Source organism: Chaetomium strumarium, assembly GCF_033439665.1.
Source record: "Chaetomium strumarium strain CBS 333.67 chromosome Unknown B0T15scaffold_2, whole genome shotgun sequence".
In the NCBI taxonomy this organism is placed as follows: Eukaryota; Fungi; Ascomycota; class Sordariomycetes; order Sordariales; family Chaetomiaceae; genus Chaetomium; species Chaetomium strumarium.
In genome coordinates, this window is record NW_026944430.1 from 1,996,912 (window position 1) to 2,013,659 (window position 16,748).

The following is a 16,748-nucleotide window of genomic DNA, read 5'->3' on the forward strand; positions in this document are numbered from 1 at the left end:
TCGAACAGCGCAGTCTGGGCGGGGTAGAGACAGTACTAGGTCTCGGATTGTGGACATCACGGTGTGGACGACACGGAGACAGCCTGGAGACAAGCGGGTTGATCGTCGGTACACGCATGGATCTGCTACCACTGGCCATCAACTCATAAATAGGACCGTGGATCCCGACGGGTACTTGCGCATCACAACATTCTCAGACACTGTGTTGGCTGCCGTTTCCGTGCTTGGAGAACGGTGATAGTGGCGTTTCTTCTGGCCAGGTGGACTCCCTTGCAGATAACTACCTTACTTAGCCGCTGAGGCAATACAGACAGGCAGCCGGCCCGAGGACGACAATGAAAAGTCAGATTAGGGACGGTAGTATTACATTCGGATATCGATCTCTGTGCGACACAAAGTGATATCGGTAGATCACCAGAGCAATGACGGGAGATCGAGATGAGCCGCAGGAGAGACTGCCGCCCCGCCATCACCGAAAGAAAGTGGGCATGCGGGGGCGTACCCCACAACAGGTCCCCCACAGCGCTGAGTGGAGCCTGAATCGCTCCACTTCGCGCTCCTCACTGATCATGATCAGAGCATGGCATATCAATCAATCTTCATCCACATGGGATCTGAGCAGCGAAATGCCGGTTAGCATTTTCTGCTGTACACGTGTAATTGCAATCGGTCCGTCATCAGTGTGACAACATCTCCAGCGTCTTCCTAAAATTGTACGCTGAGCAACGCACCCGTCGTGGCATAACATGCTTCATCCAATGGATGTGGCCAATAGCGCCAACTTCCCGGTTGACGACCCGGCATCATGTTCGGCCGAGCCACGGCGCAAGCAACGGGCATCTCCAATCTTTGGCAAGCTACCTCCAGAGCTACGTGCCCTGATATTCACTGAGCTCTTCGGCAGACGACGAGTTCATCTCGAGTTTATGCCTCATCCCACGCGTGCCGACAAGGTGGGCAACAGGCGGCGATGGCGCCACGGGATTTGCGAGGATGAGTGGGACGTCCCCTTTGGCCGTGTAATCGGCCGCTCACACTACTGCCTCACCTCTGCCCGTCGGCGGGTTCTCGACATCTCCATGCTCTTCACGTGCTGGCAAGCGTAAGCTCATCGTCTTGCTTCTACCTGACTTGCAGCAGAGTGGCGCTAAACGCAGTCCAGGCTTGCGGAAGGGATTCCTGTCTTGTACCAGAGCAACGTCTTCCTCATCATCAACACGTCAAGTCGAAGGAGGCCCGTTGATGACATACGCAGCCTGCAGGCCAAAATCCCCAAGCACTGGCCTCTCATTCGATCGCTCGAGATCAAATGGGAGGTCGCCGCTTTTGACCGGAACCAGGCCAGCATGGTGCCGCACCTCTGGGGTCGTGAGGCATACGAATCCTTATGGGACGCTCTCGCGGAGATGCCTGCCCTTGCTCACCTTCGAATCGCCGTCCTGATGCCTCGGTTCTGTTCCCGGTCCGAACCCAACATATCGTTCGACGAGCTGCGAGATGTCTACTTAACACCGATCCTGCGCCTCAAAGGCTTAAGGACATGTGAGCTTACGATGCCAAAGTCGTATCGTCCTGTCTCGGACGGCGAGGAATGGGAGTCGTTTATGGCCCGTAGTGGGAGGGGGCAGTATCACATCTCGTGGAGTGACGACTCCGGGCTTGTGCCGTCGGAGCCAGCCCTTGCCGGAATGTCGCGTGCACTTATCGCGCTGACCTAGGTCACTTTGGCGCGTAACGTCTCACTAATAAGCTGGCTCTCTAAATCAAGACTCGGAAGTCAAGGCTCGGGGATCACGTCGAGATTGTGCAGAAGGTGGCAAGTAGAAAACGGGTTTCCTTGCACCCTCGTCCGAAAAGAGGCACACACTGAGCAGTGCTTGTACTGGAATTGGAACCAGGAGCACGCAGCCCGTTTGGAAAACCGGCGATTGGCCATACTGGTCGGAGTGTCGGGGGCGGCGGCTATGCGTGCGCCGAAGCTCTCGAATTATCCCCCGTGGGGTGGCATTGGGATTGGAGTTGGCCTGACCAGGCGCAGCTGTGCTCGAGGTCGTGGCGTGGGGCCCGCGAATGGCCGTGCTGTCCTGGGGTCCTCCCAACCTTAAACGACGCTTTCGGGTGGCGAGAAGCCGATTTGGTCCGTTTGTCTGCTACTGGCCATTGGGAGGTCATGTGTTCACTACTGCAATGTCCGGATGAGTTCGATGTCTTCCTGGACAATGCCGTCCGAGACTCATAGTGGTCGCAAGGAGAATGTTTATCTGCCAACTCGAGCGAGCGCGCTTTGGTGTTGTTGAACCATCAACGCCAGGAACACGCATCTGGGCTCGCCGGCTGTTGATCGCCCGGGACCGATGGCAAATATGAATGGCTGCATTAGGCAATCTACCTCTCGCCGGCAGGCTTCCAATGGATTGGCTGCAAGACGAGGATCGTTCGCTACTGGAGGCAGGCAGACCTCTTCACTGGAGGTCAACGCGTGAGAAGAGACTGCCAATACCAACAGCATGAGGTAGGGCAGAGGTTGTGTGACCGATAGAGTTGGAGTGCAGGCTTTCTGTCATCGGCCAACACACCGGATGGTTGTCTTGATACGCTCTTGGTCTTCTCTTTCCTCATGACCTTCTCGGTATTGAGGAATTAGCATACCGACGATACGGTCTTTGCTCGTATCGCCAAACAAGTGCTTCGGATGTCCGGAGAACAGTGTAGATTCTCCGAAGCTGGCTGCTACGCGTCCTGAGGCACCCTCAGAAAGCAAATATCCGGCCCACAACAACCCCTGATCCATCGGGGATACCACCTCGTCGTGGTTTGACCCTGTGATCCCTGACAAGGACTGGTGAAAGATGAAGTTGTACGCCACCATCGATTACGACGGTTCGTCTTCTTGTGAGAGAGCTTGTAGACGCCGTCGTGGGGGACGCCTACACAGGCGTCCAGCTTACACGTGTGCCAGGACAATCCTGTCGCCATCCCAACAACCGAATGTCATCAATGGCCATGTGCGAGTCAGGTTTTATGTAGAGCTGCACCAGCTGTAGAGGACGGTCTTAAGGAACAGTGTAGCATGGATAAGGCGAACATCTCGTACGTGGTGCTGGATCCAGGGTCGATTGTGTATTTCGGTTCTGATATAGGAGTCAACTGGGTTGGTCTCGGTCCGCGTTGTCGAAAGAGCCGGCGAATGCCGTACGTGCTGGCTGAAGGACCGTTCGTGTACCAAACAACAGCAGACTTGTCGAGCTGATGAACATATTCAGGCGTAAGTAGACGAGGCTCTCGAGAAGTCGAAGGGCCTAATGCACAGCTGGCGGGCAGCTGCGAGAGCTTATCCGCATCCCGATAACGAGCCCCACTAAACTTTCCCATCGTTCAACGGAGATCCTCCAGCAATGATCAATTGAGCATTCCCATCCACACGAAGAAGCATCCCCAACCCGCCGAAACCGACACAATCCTGTCCAAACTGGAAATAACCACAAGGGAAACCCATAACAGGACGAGACGGCCAAAGTAAAATAACAGCCAAAAAAAGAAAAAAAGCAAAATGCCCTCCGTCAAGAACCCAAACGCGCCTTCCAAGAACCGCCTCGCCGCCCGCGCAGCCAAGCAGAGGAAACAGCGCCAGCAGGCCGCCGCAGCCGGGCAGCTCGCGAAGCGGGGCGGCGCCATCGCGAAAGCAGACTTCCGGCGCGGCGCCCGGCCGGGCCTCCTGCCGACCAGCGGGCCGCGGAAGCCGGTGAGCAAGAAGCGGCAGCGCAAGATGGAGCGGAAGCTGGGGTACGCGCTGAAACGGAAGATGGAGCGGGAGGGCGAGGTCGTCATGACTGGTACGTTTGTTTTTTCTTTTTACCCCGCCTACGCACACAACCCACACAAGGGAGAGGGAAGAGAGGGCCATTGTCGTTGTTGGGTGAGAGAGGGGATGAGAGGATGAGAAAGAAGAACACAGAAGCTAATGGGTTTGGGGTAACTAGATGCGCCTGCGGATCACCAGAAGAAGGAGGCACAACAACAGCAAAAGAGAGAGGGCGGTGGGGACCAGGCGGAGATGGAGATGGATGTGGAGTGAAACGTCACAAGACGGCTTCAAGAGAAAGGACGGGTTTCGACGGGTGCGTTCCCACGGTTCAACCATGAGTGAGGGAATACGGGCATACCTTCGATGGCCAGGGAATGCGAATGAGTATGCGGCCTTGACCGGAGGGAACAATGGGTCCGAACACCGAGATACGATACAATACTGTATCCGGCACGAGCTGCTAGGCTGAATTGGCTACAGCAGCGCCGTACCATGTGATCGGGTCCATCTCCAGTATCGACCCACGAATATCGCCAGTTGAAGACCGGAATGGGGAGGCGTGGATGGTGATGCGAGAGGCGGGTTGTGCAGAAGCTGCGATGCCAGAGGGTGGGCTGGCTTTGTGTGGCGGAATGAAGAGCAGTTGTGAGAACAGCTCTTACTCCATGAATACGAACTTTACAACCCACAAACCATCAGTTGCTGAAGTGATGCCCTCCGGTTCGACATTTCAGCGTGGTCAATTCGAGAGGCGGTTGACCTGCTCCTGCACCGAATATACACAGGCTGGAACACGGGGATGGACCATAGTCCCTGATTTTAAAGCAATTAACAATGGAAGGTTTGAACCATACCCTCTACCACACCAGCCAACATCGGCGGTCATGTAGCCAGAAGTATCATACAGAAGTGACATTACGCAAGTACAACGGAAATGAAACCCAACAATGGAACCCGTGAAGCCACGATCTAGGTGCATGGAATTCTAGTACAGACGCTCTCCAACAAAGTCCCCATCACTCTTGCCTTTGCCTGCCTTTACAAGAGCACCATACCAGCACCGACACCCATGGCCACAACAACATACAACCCCACCGCGAGATCGCCCAGGGCGAAGAAGGCTCTTGCGGGACCCCGCGGGGCAGCAAAGTTGCTGCTCTCAGCGGCGTCTGAGCCGCCGACGGTGGTGGCCGTCGCGGCAAGGCTGTTGGCGGAGCTCGCGCTGGCAAGCTTAGCGCTGCAGGCGGCAGCAGTGGAGCCGCTCTTGAGGGTCGCCTTCGAATCGAAATCGCAGGCGTCCTTGGCCTTGTTCTGAGCCTTGTAGTACTGATCCAAGACATAGCCCAGCTGCTGCTTCGGGTTGCACATCGCGTAAGCACCGTACACGCCGCTGGTGGTGTTGCCGTTGATACCGGCGCACGATTTCTTGGAGCTGCCGCAGATGTAGTCGAATATTTCGCCGTAATTCTCGGGGTCGAGATCATCGGCCGGAACACACGACAGAGAGTTGAACATGCAGTCGCAAAGGGAGGAGTCTGGGGTCGGGGGAAGCGCCCCGCCCTTGACCTGCCAGGTGGAAGCAAGCTCGGGGCAGGCGGCCGGCGAGTTAGTTGGGGAGTAGGCGCTCATTGAGGTGCCGGTGGGGTTGACGGAGGCCATCTTAGTCTTCAGGGTGTCAAAGTCCTTCAACTTCGATGCGGAAGAACCGGAGATGCTGACGAGGCCTGCGGAATGTTAGTTGGTAAGATGGATAAAACAAAAACGGACCCATCACTGACCGTAGTCGTTTTCTTCCTGGTGGTACATGTAGACAATGCCACCGGAAATCACATCGGTCATTTCGTCAGAGTAGAGGGCAGTAGTCTCCTCCCAAATACGGCCCTTGGCGCCATTGGGAAGGTTGCAGCCATACTCGGCGAAGAAGACGGGCACAGAGTAATTCTTGAAGAATTCGACCTGCTTGGTGTAGCCGGAGTCCTCCATGTTGCTTTCGCCGCACCACGAGTAGATGTTGTAGCCCCAGAAGTCGATGGCCTCGGTCTCGTTGCCGCAGTTGAAGTAGTGGGCGATGTCGCCGCGGATATCTGGATCATCGTTGGCAGCATAGCCGACACCCAACCAGCGGTTTGTGTTGGCCTTGATGTAGGCCTTGGTATCGCGCACGGCGGCCTTGACATAGGCAGAGGCTTCAGTGTTTGTCCTGTTATTGGTGACCTCGTTGCCCGCGAAGAAGCCAATCACGTTGGTGTAGTTGCTGAGAGCGTCCACCACAGACGTGTAGCGCTCGTACAGCTCCACGTTCCACTTGGGATCATCGCGGTTGATGCTGAGCGACGGTTCGCTCAAGTCGCTGACGACGTAGATGCCAGCATCATCAAGCAGCTTCATGCAGGCGTCGTGGTTGGCAGTGGGGTCGATGGCGTATGTGCGGATCGTGTTGGTCCTCAGCTCCTTCAGAAGGGGAACATCGCGCTTGCAAGCGGCCTCGTTGGCAAGAGGGTCGCTATACTTGGTGCTGCCAGTCGAGGCGCCCGCAGCAGCGCTGTCCTGTTGGTAAGCGACACCCCGCATGAAGAACTGCGTCCCGTTTTCGAAGAAGAACTTAGAGCCCTAGAAACGCATGTTAGCGCCCTGCTTAGAAGGGTAGCCACTTGGCGATGGCTATCGCACCTTCATTACGATGGGCGGAAGAGATGCCGACGCCTGCCCCAAAAGGAGCGAGGCTGAGGCGAGAGTCACCGGCGTGACGCGCATTTTGGCGGCGTCCTAAGATTTTGTCGCTGTCGATACTTCGAGACACGCTTGGATGTGCGGTGAATGCGCTGAAAAGTGAAGGGGGGAAAAATAAATCTTAAAAGATCCTGGTCAAAGAGTGTCAGAAAATGGAAAGATGCACAGCGAGCGGCTAGAAATCGAGCACCCTCGATCGAGAAGTATAAGAAAGGACGAGGACGGCGTTTGGGAGGTGATCGAAAGAAAAGGGAAGGAACCTCTCGTATCAGGGGAGAGCTGGTTGCGACTAAAAAGCAGGAGCGGCGCATCAACTCCACTTGGCACCGGACACGCGAAACCGGTTGTGGAAACTGAAGCAGGGTCCCGAGAGTTGGTTCGCTGCGTCGGACAAGCTCAGTGGTCGGAAATTAGAGCGTGGTGACGCAGGCCCTACGTTCGATACTCAGGTACCTCCACGGCCCGGATACCCCACACAAATGCGAGCCAAATGTGGTAGAGGCCGGAGTAGCCTGCTATCTGGCAGTCCATTCCATCTTCATCTCGTTTGCCCAGGTGGCTCAGGGGCTTGATTCTCATCCCCTCAGCAAAAGTGCTCCCAATGAACTGTTATTAAAGCGACACAGTAAGACGAATACTCTCCCTTCGCAATGGGCTTCGCGCCAATGACTGTGCGTTCGTGGTGCTACGGAGTCACACAATACACATGAAGTGGCGGAACGGCAGGTAGCCTCTCACAGGTCAATGTTGCTGGCTGCAGGTTTCTTGATGTTTGACGTTTGGCAACGCATTGGCTTCCCTCCCATGGTTCATCAAATGTTTTATGAGACTTATTAACGAGGCTCCCAGACCTGATCCAGCAGAAACCCGGCAAGCTGCCAGCGGGCGCCGTTAGCACACCGTCGCTGTCTCTCCTTGACGGTATCTCCAGTGTTGTAAGTACCCGACAGTAGTGTGTAGTTCCAAGCATACTTGTAGATGTCGTTGGACCCCTGGTTGGAGATGATTCTCGGCAGCGGCAACGGCGCATGCTTGGGTGGTCTTGGACGATGCTTGTTCTGAGAACCAAGACTGGCCAAGTCTCTCAGCGCTGATCTTCGAAGGGTTCGACCTGAGTGGACTGCACAGCCCCCAGAGACCCCACCGGTGATTGCGCATCAAACGCAACACGCACCACATCTTCATTTTCCGGCTACAGATCCAGTAGGTATCTCTCAGGGGAATGAATTGATTCCATGGTAATGTGATTGTTATCTCCCTGCGTATTTCTCGTCGGAAGCCGCTCTCAATTGCTCGAATTATTTTTTTTCCAAGTTGTCTTGTCAGATGCGGCCCAACCGGCGGATGCGCGGGTTACACCGCGGCATCCGTTGCGTCAACGGCCGTCGAGTTTGCTCTTGGCGCCAAAGCTGACTCCGTCTTGGCGATACGCAACCATCCGATCTGCAGGGGCTTCTCCACCATCAGACTTTCAAGTGGTCAGCATATGAAGTACTGTATGGATGGCCACTTATACGGAGTATAAACACATGTTCGTCGTGATGTTGCATCCCTAAACTGTCACTTCGAGCTGTATCATACATAGAAAATAATGGTGGTCTTTGTATAGTGCCAATACGTCTGATCCGTAGTTCCCGTATTGCGAGTGGCAAAGTCATTGCTGCCCACGCGCTGCCTACTGTTGTAAGGTACTTACTAGTAATTATGGTAGTTTGCTGATCACCAGCTGTCAGTCAGGACACAAAACTTCACAGAATTTACCACCCTGTCCTTCCTTTGTCTTCAACCAAGTCCCTGTCCGCCGGGGCTTTATAAGCGATAGTTATCTCCGGGCGTGGCAGCCTGACGACATAGTAGTCTGTAGTCAAAGTCGTCGTCCATCCAGAGAAGGCGAGCAAACAAGACGAAATTCAGGTAACTAGGTAGACGACACAGCATCCACCCAAGGGGCCGAAGGCTCCATCTCTTGGACCAGTTCCATATGACTTCTCCCCTCATCCAGCCGTTGTGTGTGTGTGTGATCCGCTGGCTGAAACGGATCCAGCAACTCAGTCGTTGATAGCGTGCATTCCCCCTAGGAGAGAGACCCTTTCGTTAGCAGCGTATGACAAGCGGTAAACAGCGAGATGGATACAAATCAAGGGGAAATAAGCAGGCTGCGGGTCAGATTCAACAAAGGTGCAGCATCATTTTTGCGGTCAGCTGGAATGAGTGTACAGTAAGAGCAGGACAACAAGAGTGTCCCTCATCATGGTGCTGCTTGTCGGATGCCGTTGACCAGAACGAGGGGGTGGCTTGCCTTTTTGAAGTCATTAGGTCATACAGATGTGTATGGGCTCTCTTAGTTCGGCAGGGTTTGGTCATCATTACCATGCGCTGCGTACCCTCCTGGTAAAGGTAAGGTAAGGTAGGTAGGAGTGATGGTTTTGTCAAGATGGCTCGATAAGTGTGCCGGATCTGTGTGTTGTTCCTTCCTCTTGTGCCTAGCGAGTTGACGAGCACAGACAGACGTCACCTCCCCGGCTGCTACCATTTTCGCTTCTCTTTGCAGCCATCTGGATGCGATGGGTCTATAGTAATACTTACGTTGGCTAGGTCGTTGACCTATATTGCTATAAGGTTAGTATTTATCCCTAATCTCGAAACCAGGAATCGAATCTCAAGTAGAATCGGAATTTGCTATGCCAATAGCGCCCCGGGAATTAGGCCAAACCGAAGCAGATGCGCGGACAAAGTGTGCTTGCCAACCCACCTTGTCAAAACCAGATAAGAGCTGCTTGATCCGCTCGTAGACCTCTTGCCTCTCCAGACTGCCTCCGGACGAGTAGCACTTCACCGGTGTCGACATGCTCATGCTCGGGAGGTTGAGGAGCCGCGTGACTCCCCTGCCCGCCTTGTTGTGCTTGGATCCGGCGGGATTGGAGCGGCGGCATTGGTCTAGGGAGCCCGGCCAGCTGGACAATGTGCATCGCGTCTTGAAAGCTCTGTTTCGTTGGTGGTTAGCACGCCATTATTAAATACTATGGAATGACATAGACTTGCAAATTGGATCCACAGCTCGCGCTGGATCCATTCGCTGCTACTCGATTCAGAGGAGCCCGAGCTGTCCCCTCCTCCACCTGCGATGTCGACTTTCACGACAAAGTATTGCCGCCGATAAGAAGTCCTCCGGTTCTTGCTGAAGAACAGCGTAGCCGGTCACCGCCTTGTAGACTTCTTTCCAGTTGAGGGCATCATCATCGTCGGTAGTGGCTGACTTGAGGAGAGGTTTGATGCGGTCGAGGTCGAAGTCGTCGGAGGAGGCAGCAGAAATGAGTCTGAGGAGATCATTTCGGAGGGTGCCATCTCAATGGCCGCCGTCCCCTCTGTATAGGAAGACGCCATGCTCTCTTCGTCATCCCCTTGAAAGACGCTGTCGCCCATACTAACGGAGTCGCCAAAGTCAGCAAAAGCCCCCGCATAGTCTTCTGTCGTAATGGTGCTGTCACTCTCAATCTCAATGCTCGATCGGCGTTCGCGTTTGGCTTTCAAGCTCTGTTTAGACTTCTTTATCATGGCTATTGCGCCTACCGTCGGAGACGACCGGAGTCCTGCTATATCGCTCCCGCTCCCGTGCTTCGGGGATCTAGGTCTCCGAATGGCCGACTTCGTCCGCTCCGGCGACGACTTCCCCCAGCCCTATCTCACCAGATCGGGCCAGTTCTTCTCCGAGTTCATCGCCAGCGCGATATAAGCCTTGTAGTTTCCGCTAAGATAGAGGACTACAGCGTCTGTTACTATAGTTCGTCAGCAAATAGCCAGGTCAAGAAGTGAAAGAGTGAAGGAGTGTGCAAAAATGTCTGCGGCTCAGAACAACAACTACAACATTTATATATCCCATCGTAGGCAGGAATCAGAGCGAATGGTTTCTCATCATGCGGACACAGATTGATCGGGGACTTCACGCTTGTCTTAGTCTAAGCGATGGCGGCGGAACAGAGGCTATGTGGGTGGAGTGTATATTGTTGCTTCTTGAGAGCCAACAACTTCAACAAGGCAGTCTCGGTCTCGGCCTTGTCGAGGATGTTGGGGATAAGGTATACCTAGCTTGGAGCTAGCGGGAGCACTTAGACCTGACTGTAAGAAACAGCGGGTCAGCAGATCGACATGCCATAGATGCGCTAGGATGGACATGATGGTAGTCGGTTGCTCAGAGGAAAACGACCATATCTCATCATAGGTAGGAGATCAAAAGTACTTAGTTGTCATCATTGCAAAAGGAATCGTCGTATGCGGGAAATGCACACCTGCCTGTGGTCTGGGTGGTACTGACGAGACAGAGCTAGCTGGAGCATAATATAAGCATCTGCCTTTGCAAGGCTCGAACCGGCATCTTGGCCGTTTGTAGAGAATGGTCATCAAGTAACGACCGCTCAGCAGCTGCTTTGTGGACCTTTCTTGTACTAGTCTTCGAAGCTCCGGGTCTGCACTGTGTCACACTAATGTGAGAGTCAGCAAACCGACAAAATCAGAGATATATTTCGCAAAGCGTGATGGTGTTGGCGACGCTCAGAACGTGACGGTTCGTTGTAGGATCGTTTCATATCGGTTCAGAAGGATGCAGATGGTCATCAGGGAAGGGGAGGGATGGAATGGATAATGGATCATGAAAGGGGATTCCACACTTGCCTCGGACTGGATGGTACCGGCGGAGTGAGAAGTACTCGAGCTGAGCGTAGGCGTCGGTTCTTGAGAGCTAGATATATTAGGGTAGTCTCGCGTCACAGAATACATGACCACTCAGCCACGGTTTGTGGACCCTTCTGGGTATCGAGTGTAAACTCAGGTCAGACTGTGTCAAACAGGGGGTTCAGCAAACTGGAGTGCGAGAATGATATGCAGGAGATCTGTCAATGTTGGCGGCTCAGAGCATGAATGGAATTATTGAGCAGATCATATCAGAAAAGATCAGCAGGATGCAGATGGTCATCATGCCAGAAGATAGATGTATCGGGGAAGGGGATGCCCACTTGCCTCACTCTTAGTGACTCGAAGTCTCGAACGGTGTAGACAGACTATTTTCATCGCCATGGTTGAGGCTCTTGATGGCTTGACCACTCCTCTTGCGGTCCGTATTCTTCCGAGTCCTTTGGCTGAGCGACGGCCGCGGCGGGTAGGTTGGCACCAGCGATTCCGACCGTAGTCTAGAGCGTCGACTGCCATGTCCGATGGACGAAGTCAGGTGTCAACTTGGAGCTCGGTGTTCCTGAAACAGAGTTGGGGATCGTCAGCAACCCATCAAACTCACGAAACAATGTTTTGATTAATGGCTGGGTCATCATGACGGCTCAGAACAAGAAGCAAGGTCTTCATGGGAAATCGGAAGAAAGAACAAAAAGCATATTTGTGCGTCATCATTGCCGAGGGAGGACTGCGGAACGGGAGAACTTGCCTGGCATCAACAAGAATGATCTCTCGGATCCAATCCCGCTTGTCAGGACAAGGCGATGTGCGTGAGACTATTAAACAAGGCATTGTCAGTCAACTGTCGCTTCCAGATGGGGGGAGAGAAGGATTGCGGTGATTTGCCATGGGGCCGGTTCAGAGATCGAAAGACGAAAGATTGCCCTCATTGTCCTAACGCTCGGTTAAGGACTCGGATGATGAGGATTGTGCATGATGGTCATCACGACCGAAGGTGTGTTGCTTGGGAAGTGGCAGGGGAAGACTTGCCTAGGTGTAGTATGAACTGGAATGTGGAAATACAGAAGATGACTTCTGCCTGTCAACCTAGAATGTTAGCCAATTGCGATGGAGTAGGCTATGGAAGAAGCGATGTGTTGATTCCAGCGTCTCAGAGGGATAGTCTTTTCCTCATGCCTTGGACTAACAAGGTGCAAGGGCTCGGAACTTCAATGGATTCATTATAGACGAGCGGTGAAGTAATAGAATGACGAGGGAAGACTTGCCTGGGTGTAGTATGAGCTGGGTATGGAATACAGAAGATGACCTCTGCCTGTCAACCCCAAAGTGTCAGCCAACTTGCAATGGAGTACGTAAATTGAAATAATCTGTGTTGATTCTACTGTCTCAGAGGGACAACTCTTTCCTCATGCCTTGGACTAACGAGGTCCAGAAAGGGCTCGGAAGGACAACGTAAGTTATCATGGATGGAAAAAAAAGGAAGGAATAGAGGACGAGGAAAGACTTGCCTGTGATGAAGGAGAAAGAAAGATTCTGCCTGTTGACTGCAATACAATGTTAGCATCTCGAAATCCGGACTAGAATAGTGAGGAGATGTATATATATCATGGCCTCAGAGCAAGAACGTATTCGTCAGCGCCTTGACCTCTGCTGGGGCAAGGCTCGGAACTAGGATATTCTCATCATCGGCCGTGAAACATGTCGCGATGCGGAGAAGGGCAAAGCTTGCCTGCAGTTCCGGAGATATAATCCTTGTGTTCCTATTGAGCGTACCTAGATGGCACTGTGTTAGCGTATCCTCACCCCCGGAATGGAACAGAGAGGTCATGTGTATATATATCTCGGGGCGTCAGGGCAAGAATGGTTTCGTCATTGTCCTCGTGAACGCGTAAGGACTCTAGATCGCCGGTGTGTTCATCATGGTGAGGGAAGTGTGTTTCATCGACGAGAGGGGACACTTGCCTGAGCTTCAGTATGGTTGATTGTCTTTGCCTGCCAGTATGAAGAGGAGAACGGTCAGCCAAAACATCGCTCAGTCTGGAAGACCAAGGATTATGCGCTGTTCTTTTCGCGTCTCAGAGCGAGCAGTCTTTTTCATCAGGCCTCAGAAAGAAGACATGGAGTTTATAGGTAATCATCATGACGGAGGATCGTGGGTGGGAGTGTTGGAGGGAATACCTGCCTGGGGTAGAGACTGCAAGTGACTATCGGCGCGCTGATCTGATAGCATACTTCAAAGCTATGCCTGACGCAACAGATATACGTCAGGAACTGAGTTTGAAAGCCTTCAGAGGGGAGGAAGAATACTCACCATGCTATCATGCCGATGCCGTCTCTGCTGCTCGGCCTAGACAATATCAGCACTGAATCCACCCCAGGAAAGTTCAGATAGTCGAAAGGCCCATTGCCCCGAGTATAATCAGATGATTTGTCTGTATCAGTCATCGCCGGTCCCGGTCTCCATGGCACTGTCACAGTTTAGAACACCTAGGGTCAGGACAAAACATGGATCATAGATGTGCGACATCCATCCACCGAGAGATCCTGACCCAAGTGCTTCGCGCCGTGACACTCGATGGGCAACCGAGCGACCTTAGCTCGTATCCTCCACGTTTTTCTCTCATCATGTCAATGGGCAAAATTGCCAAGGTTGGGTTGGACGGAAAGGGGGAGGGTCATGACTCGCCTTTTGTTAAGTTCAGCTGCGGTGGTAATCTGTGTCGGCCGACGTGTCTGTACTGATGCTATTCCTCGAAGCCAGAGATGGAGAAAACTAGGTTGGTTAGCAGGCTTGATTCTCAGTTGATGGATGAAAGGAAGGGAGAAATGTTTGAAACAGCGCTCTCAGACTACATCCAAGATGATGGTCATTGCCGGCTCAAGGTCCGACTCGGCCCATTTGGGGAAGGCTTTATCATCATGCGCGTTAGGTTGTAGGTGGAGGAAAAGGTAGGTGGATGACTTGCCTTCTTCCGGGGACAGCATTCCTTCTTCTGTCAGTTTAACTTGTTGATCTGTACCACAGATTGTCTGCCGTCTGCCCGGGGGGGAGAAGATCGCAACAGTAGTTAGCGAACCGCCACCTCAAGAATATGTGATGCGAAGGGAATGTGACGAAACAACGCTTTCAGATTAACTCACATCGTTCGTTTCATCGCCACCGACCGGCTCATTCCGTTTAAGGAAGTCTTCTCATCATGTGCGCTAGGCTGGGGTTTAGAGGGGGAAGGTGGATGACTTGCCTGTTTCTCCTTGACACTTGTTCCTCGCCATATAGGAAATTGTGGCTTACAGACCGGGTTGATCTGTACGCTCTGGGAGCCTGAGAGCAAAGAAGGAGAGTGAGTGTCTAACTGGTTAGCAGACTAGAACCGGTTCATTCAAGAGGTGGTACGAAGCGGGTGTGATGGAACTGCGCTTTCAGACCCAGACAGAGCAATGTTGGTTCATCGCTGGCGTCAGGCTCAACCCGTTTGGGGAAAAAAGATTGTCACCATGGCATGTGCTAGGGACTGTGCTCGGGGTATAGGCGGAAAGACTTGCCTGATTCTTCTAGCCTCTATTCTCTCCGTCGCTTAGGCTTAGTTTAGACTGGCTCCGTAAATGATCTGCAAATTGCTTTGGAGACCCGTCAGCAGTGACCTCTCCTCTTGAGATAATGAGCAGAGGAGAGGAACAAGAGAGCGACGACGGCTCAATGTTCGGATCCCTAGAAGCGTCGATGCCCATCAGATAGTTGAGTGGCCATGGCCAAGGTAGAATAGATCTCGAAGTCGGCTATCGCCGTCGGGTGGCTTTTGAACAAGATTGAAGACGATGTAGAAGGGGGAAACGTTGAATCAGTACTTACTGTGGCCATCAGAGACCAAGCTCGAGTCGTCCCTCGAGAATGCCAGTGGAGGGAGGGACTTGAGGTGGAGAAGTCAGCCAATCGGTCGGTCGGTCGGCCAAACTAATGACCTCACGAAGAACTGCTGAAACAAGTAGAGTACTGAGATGGTGATGGTGATGAAATACAGGCTGGTGTTCGAAGACAATGATGTGTAGAAGAAGGATGGGAAGGAGGACAAGATGTGGAAGAACAGGCTTGAGAATGGAGGAGAAAAGAAGATGCGGAAGAAGGAAAAGTGGGATGAATCCTGAAGAGGATGCGGATTTGAAGAAGGGAACAGAAAACCAAAACAGAGAGAGTACTCCGGAGGGGGAAGACCTCTCTTACCCCGGTCACGTAGACCTGCCTCTGGCCTGGCGGCGAATAGCACGCTCCGGATGTGAAAATTCGCACAGTCTATGATGTCTCCATGCCGACGAAAGCGTGCGAAAGTGTGAGAAATCAAAATGAAGGGCGAGGGAGGGTGGTCCGTGGGAAACGGGGTGAGAGACAGGTCTTCCGGAGGCGTTAGAGAGCCATACATACCGTTGAATTCCATGATATCAGCCGCCTTGTCGGTCAGTGATGGTGATCATGATGATCCGGAGGTGAAACAACATGTTCGGAGTGCGGAGGGAGAAAGGATAGTGGAGATGTAGGCTTTGTGGGGAGGAAGACAACAGAGTTATGGATAAGGACCGACTTTCTGGGCCTGCGGAATAAAGGGAAAGCAAGGCAAAGGCAGTTCAAGCTCGCTGGAGCCCATTTCGCGGCTACACTTTCCTCGACAGAGATGTGCTAAACCATGAGAAGAGGAAGATGGGGCTGCGGATGATATATGCGTTGCCTGCGTCGTGCGGAATATGCGGATGCGGAGAGTTGTGTGTGAAGGCGCCGACTGGGTGATATTGCAAGAATGATGGTTGTGGGAGTTAGAGGGAAGAGGAACCTTGACGGTCAGGATGGTTCAAAGAGCAAGAGATGATAAGTGTTGCGGCCTAGATAGGTGCGGCTGACGGCAACTGACGGCGACTGACAGGCACGAGAATACCCGCCAGATGCGGGTCGGAGTTCCTCACAGCTGGGCACAAGCACCGTGTCCAGATCAATGGCATGGAGCAGGATATGGTAGATACCAGCGCAATCATGTTGGGGATGAAGCGAATCTCAGGGGTGATCGTCTGCGTCAAGATGTACGAGATGTTATAAGTGAGTACTCTACATGTAGTCTGACATCCTACTGACACAGCAAACGGGTCGCTGAGGTTCGTAAACAGACCACCCCTATCTAGTTGTTCAGGGGAAGTTAATGGGCAGCAGGCATTGGGACAGAGAGCATCCACCATCACACTATACAAGATATCCAACGTGGTAACTACTGTACTCTAAGTTTCTCTCACGTATTAGTATTGACATGAGAGAGTAGATTGTCATGTGTTATTATTTTTCAGACAACACTGCCAAACCTGCGGGGCCCAAAGGAATAACATGAGCAAAGGCTGGGGGTCAAAGGATCTTCCCCTTGATCCGTTGTATTCCATGGCACAATCAGCACTTCAATGCAGAGGCAGATCTGGTAGTCGGAAATCGGAACGTGCAGACATTCTCAAGGCGAATAACAAAACAAGATTTCACACACTTAGTTCAGGGCTATGGCTT

General features: G+C 52.8%; 4 protein-coding genes across 4 annotated transcripts; 2 read left to right on the forward strand and 2 right to left on the reverse strand.

The window, feature by feature from the left end:
- Positions 1-758: 758 nt before the first annotated feature.
- Positions 759-1,718, forward strand: B0T15DRAFT_490905 (uncharacterized protein; the record flags this gene model as incomplete). The annotated part of the gene is made up of 2 exons (XM_062866731.1): positions 759-1,102; positions 1,163-1,718. The coding sequence occupies 2 exons, from the start codon at positions 759-761 to the stop codon at positions 1,716-1,718; spliced, it is 900 nt and encodes a 299-aa protein (XP_062724096.1).
- Positions 1,719-3,550: 1,832 nt separating this feature from the next.
- On the forward strand, positions 3,551-4,075 carry B0T15DRAFT_490906 (uncharacterized protein; the record flags this gene model as incomplete). The annotated part of the gene is made up of 2 exons (XM_062866732.1): positions 3,551-3,833; positions 3,981-4,075. 2 exons carry the CDS (start codon positions 3,551-3,553, stop codon positions 4,073-4,075), a joined length of 378 nt encoding a protein of 125 aa, XP_062724097.1.
- Positions 4,076-4,571: 496 nt separating this feature from the next.
- On the reverse strand, positions 4,572-6,898 carry B0T15DRAFT_105120 (Glucanosyltransferase-domain-containing protein). Its single transcript, XM_062861418.1, has 3 exons — positions 6,476-6,898; positions 5,584-6,415; positions 4,572-5,529 (listed from the first exon to the last, which is right to left on the reverse strand). The coding sequence occupies exons 1-3, from the start codon at positions 6,557-6,559 to the stop codon at positions 4,844-4,846; spliced, it is 1,602 nt and encodes a 533-aa protein (XP_062724098.1). The 5' UTR covers positions 6,560-6,898; the 3' UTR covers positions 4,572-4,843.
- A 1,774-nt stretch (positions 6,899-8,672) lies between these two features.
- On the reverse strand, positions 8,673-10,090 carry B0T15DRAFT_508800 (uncharacterized protein; the record flags this gene model as incomplete). The annotated part of the gene is made up of 6 exons (XM_062867748.1): positions 8,673-8,737; positions 8,920-8,923; positions 9,122-9,139; positions 9,288-9,519; positions 9,655-9,852; positions 9,915-10,090. The coding sequence occupies 6 exons, from the start codon at positions 10,088-10,090 to the stop codon at positions 8,673-8,675; spliced, it is 693 nt and encodes a 230-aa protein (XP_062724099.1).
- Positions 10,091-16,748: the final 6,658 nt, after the last annotated feature.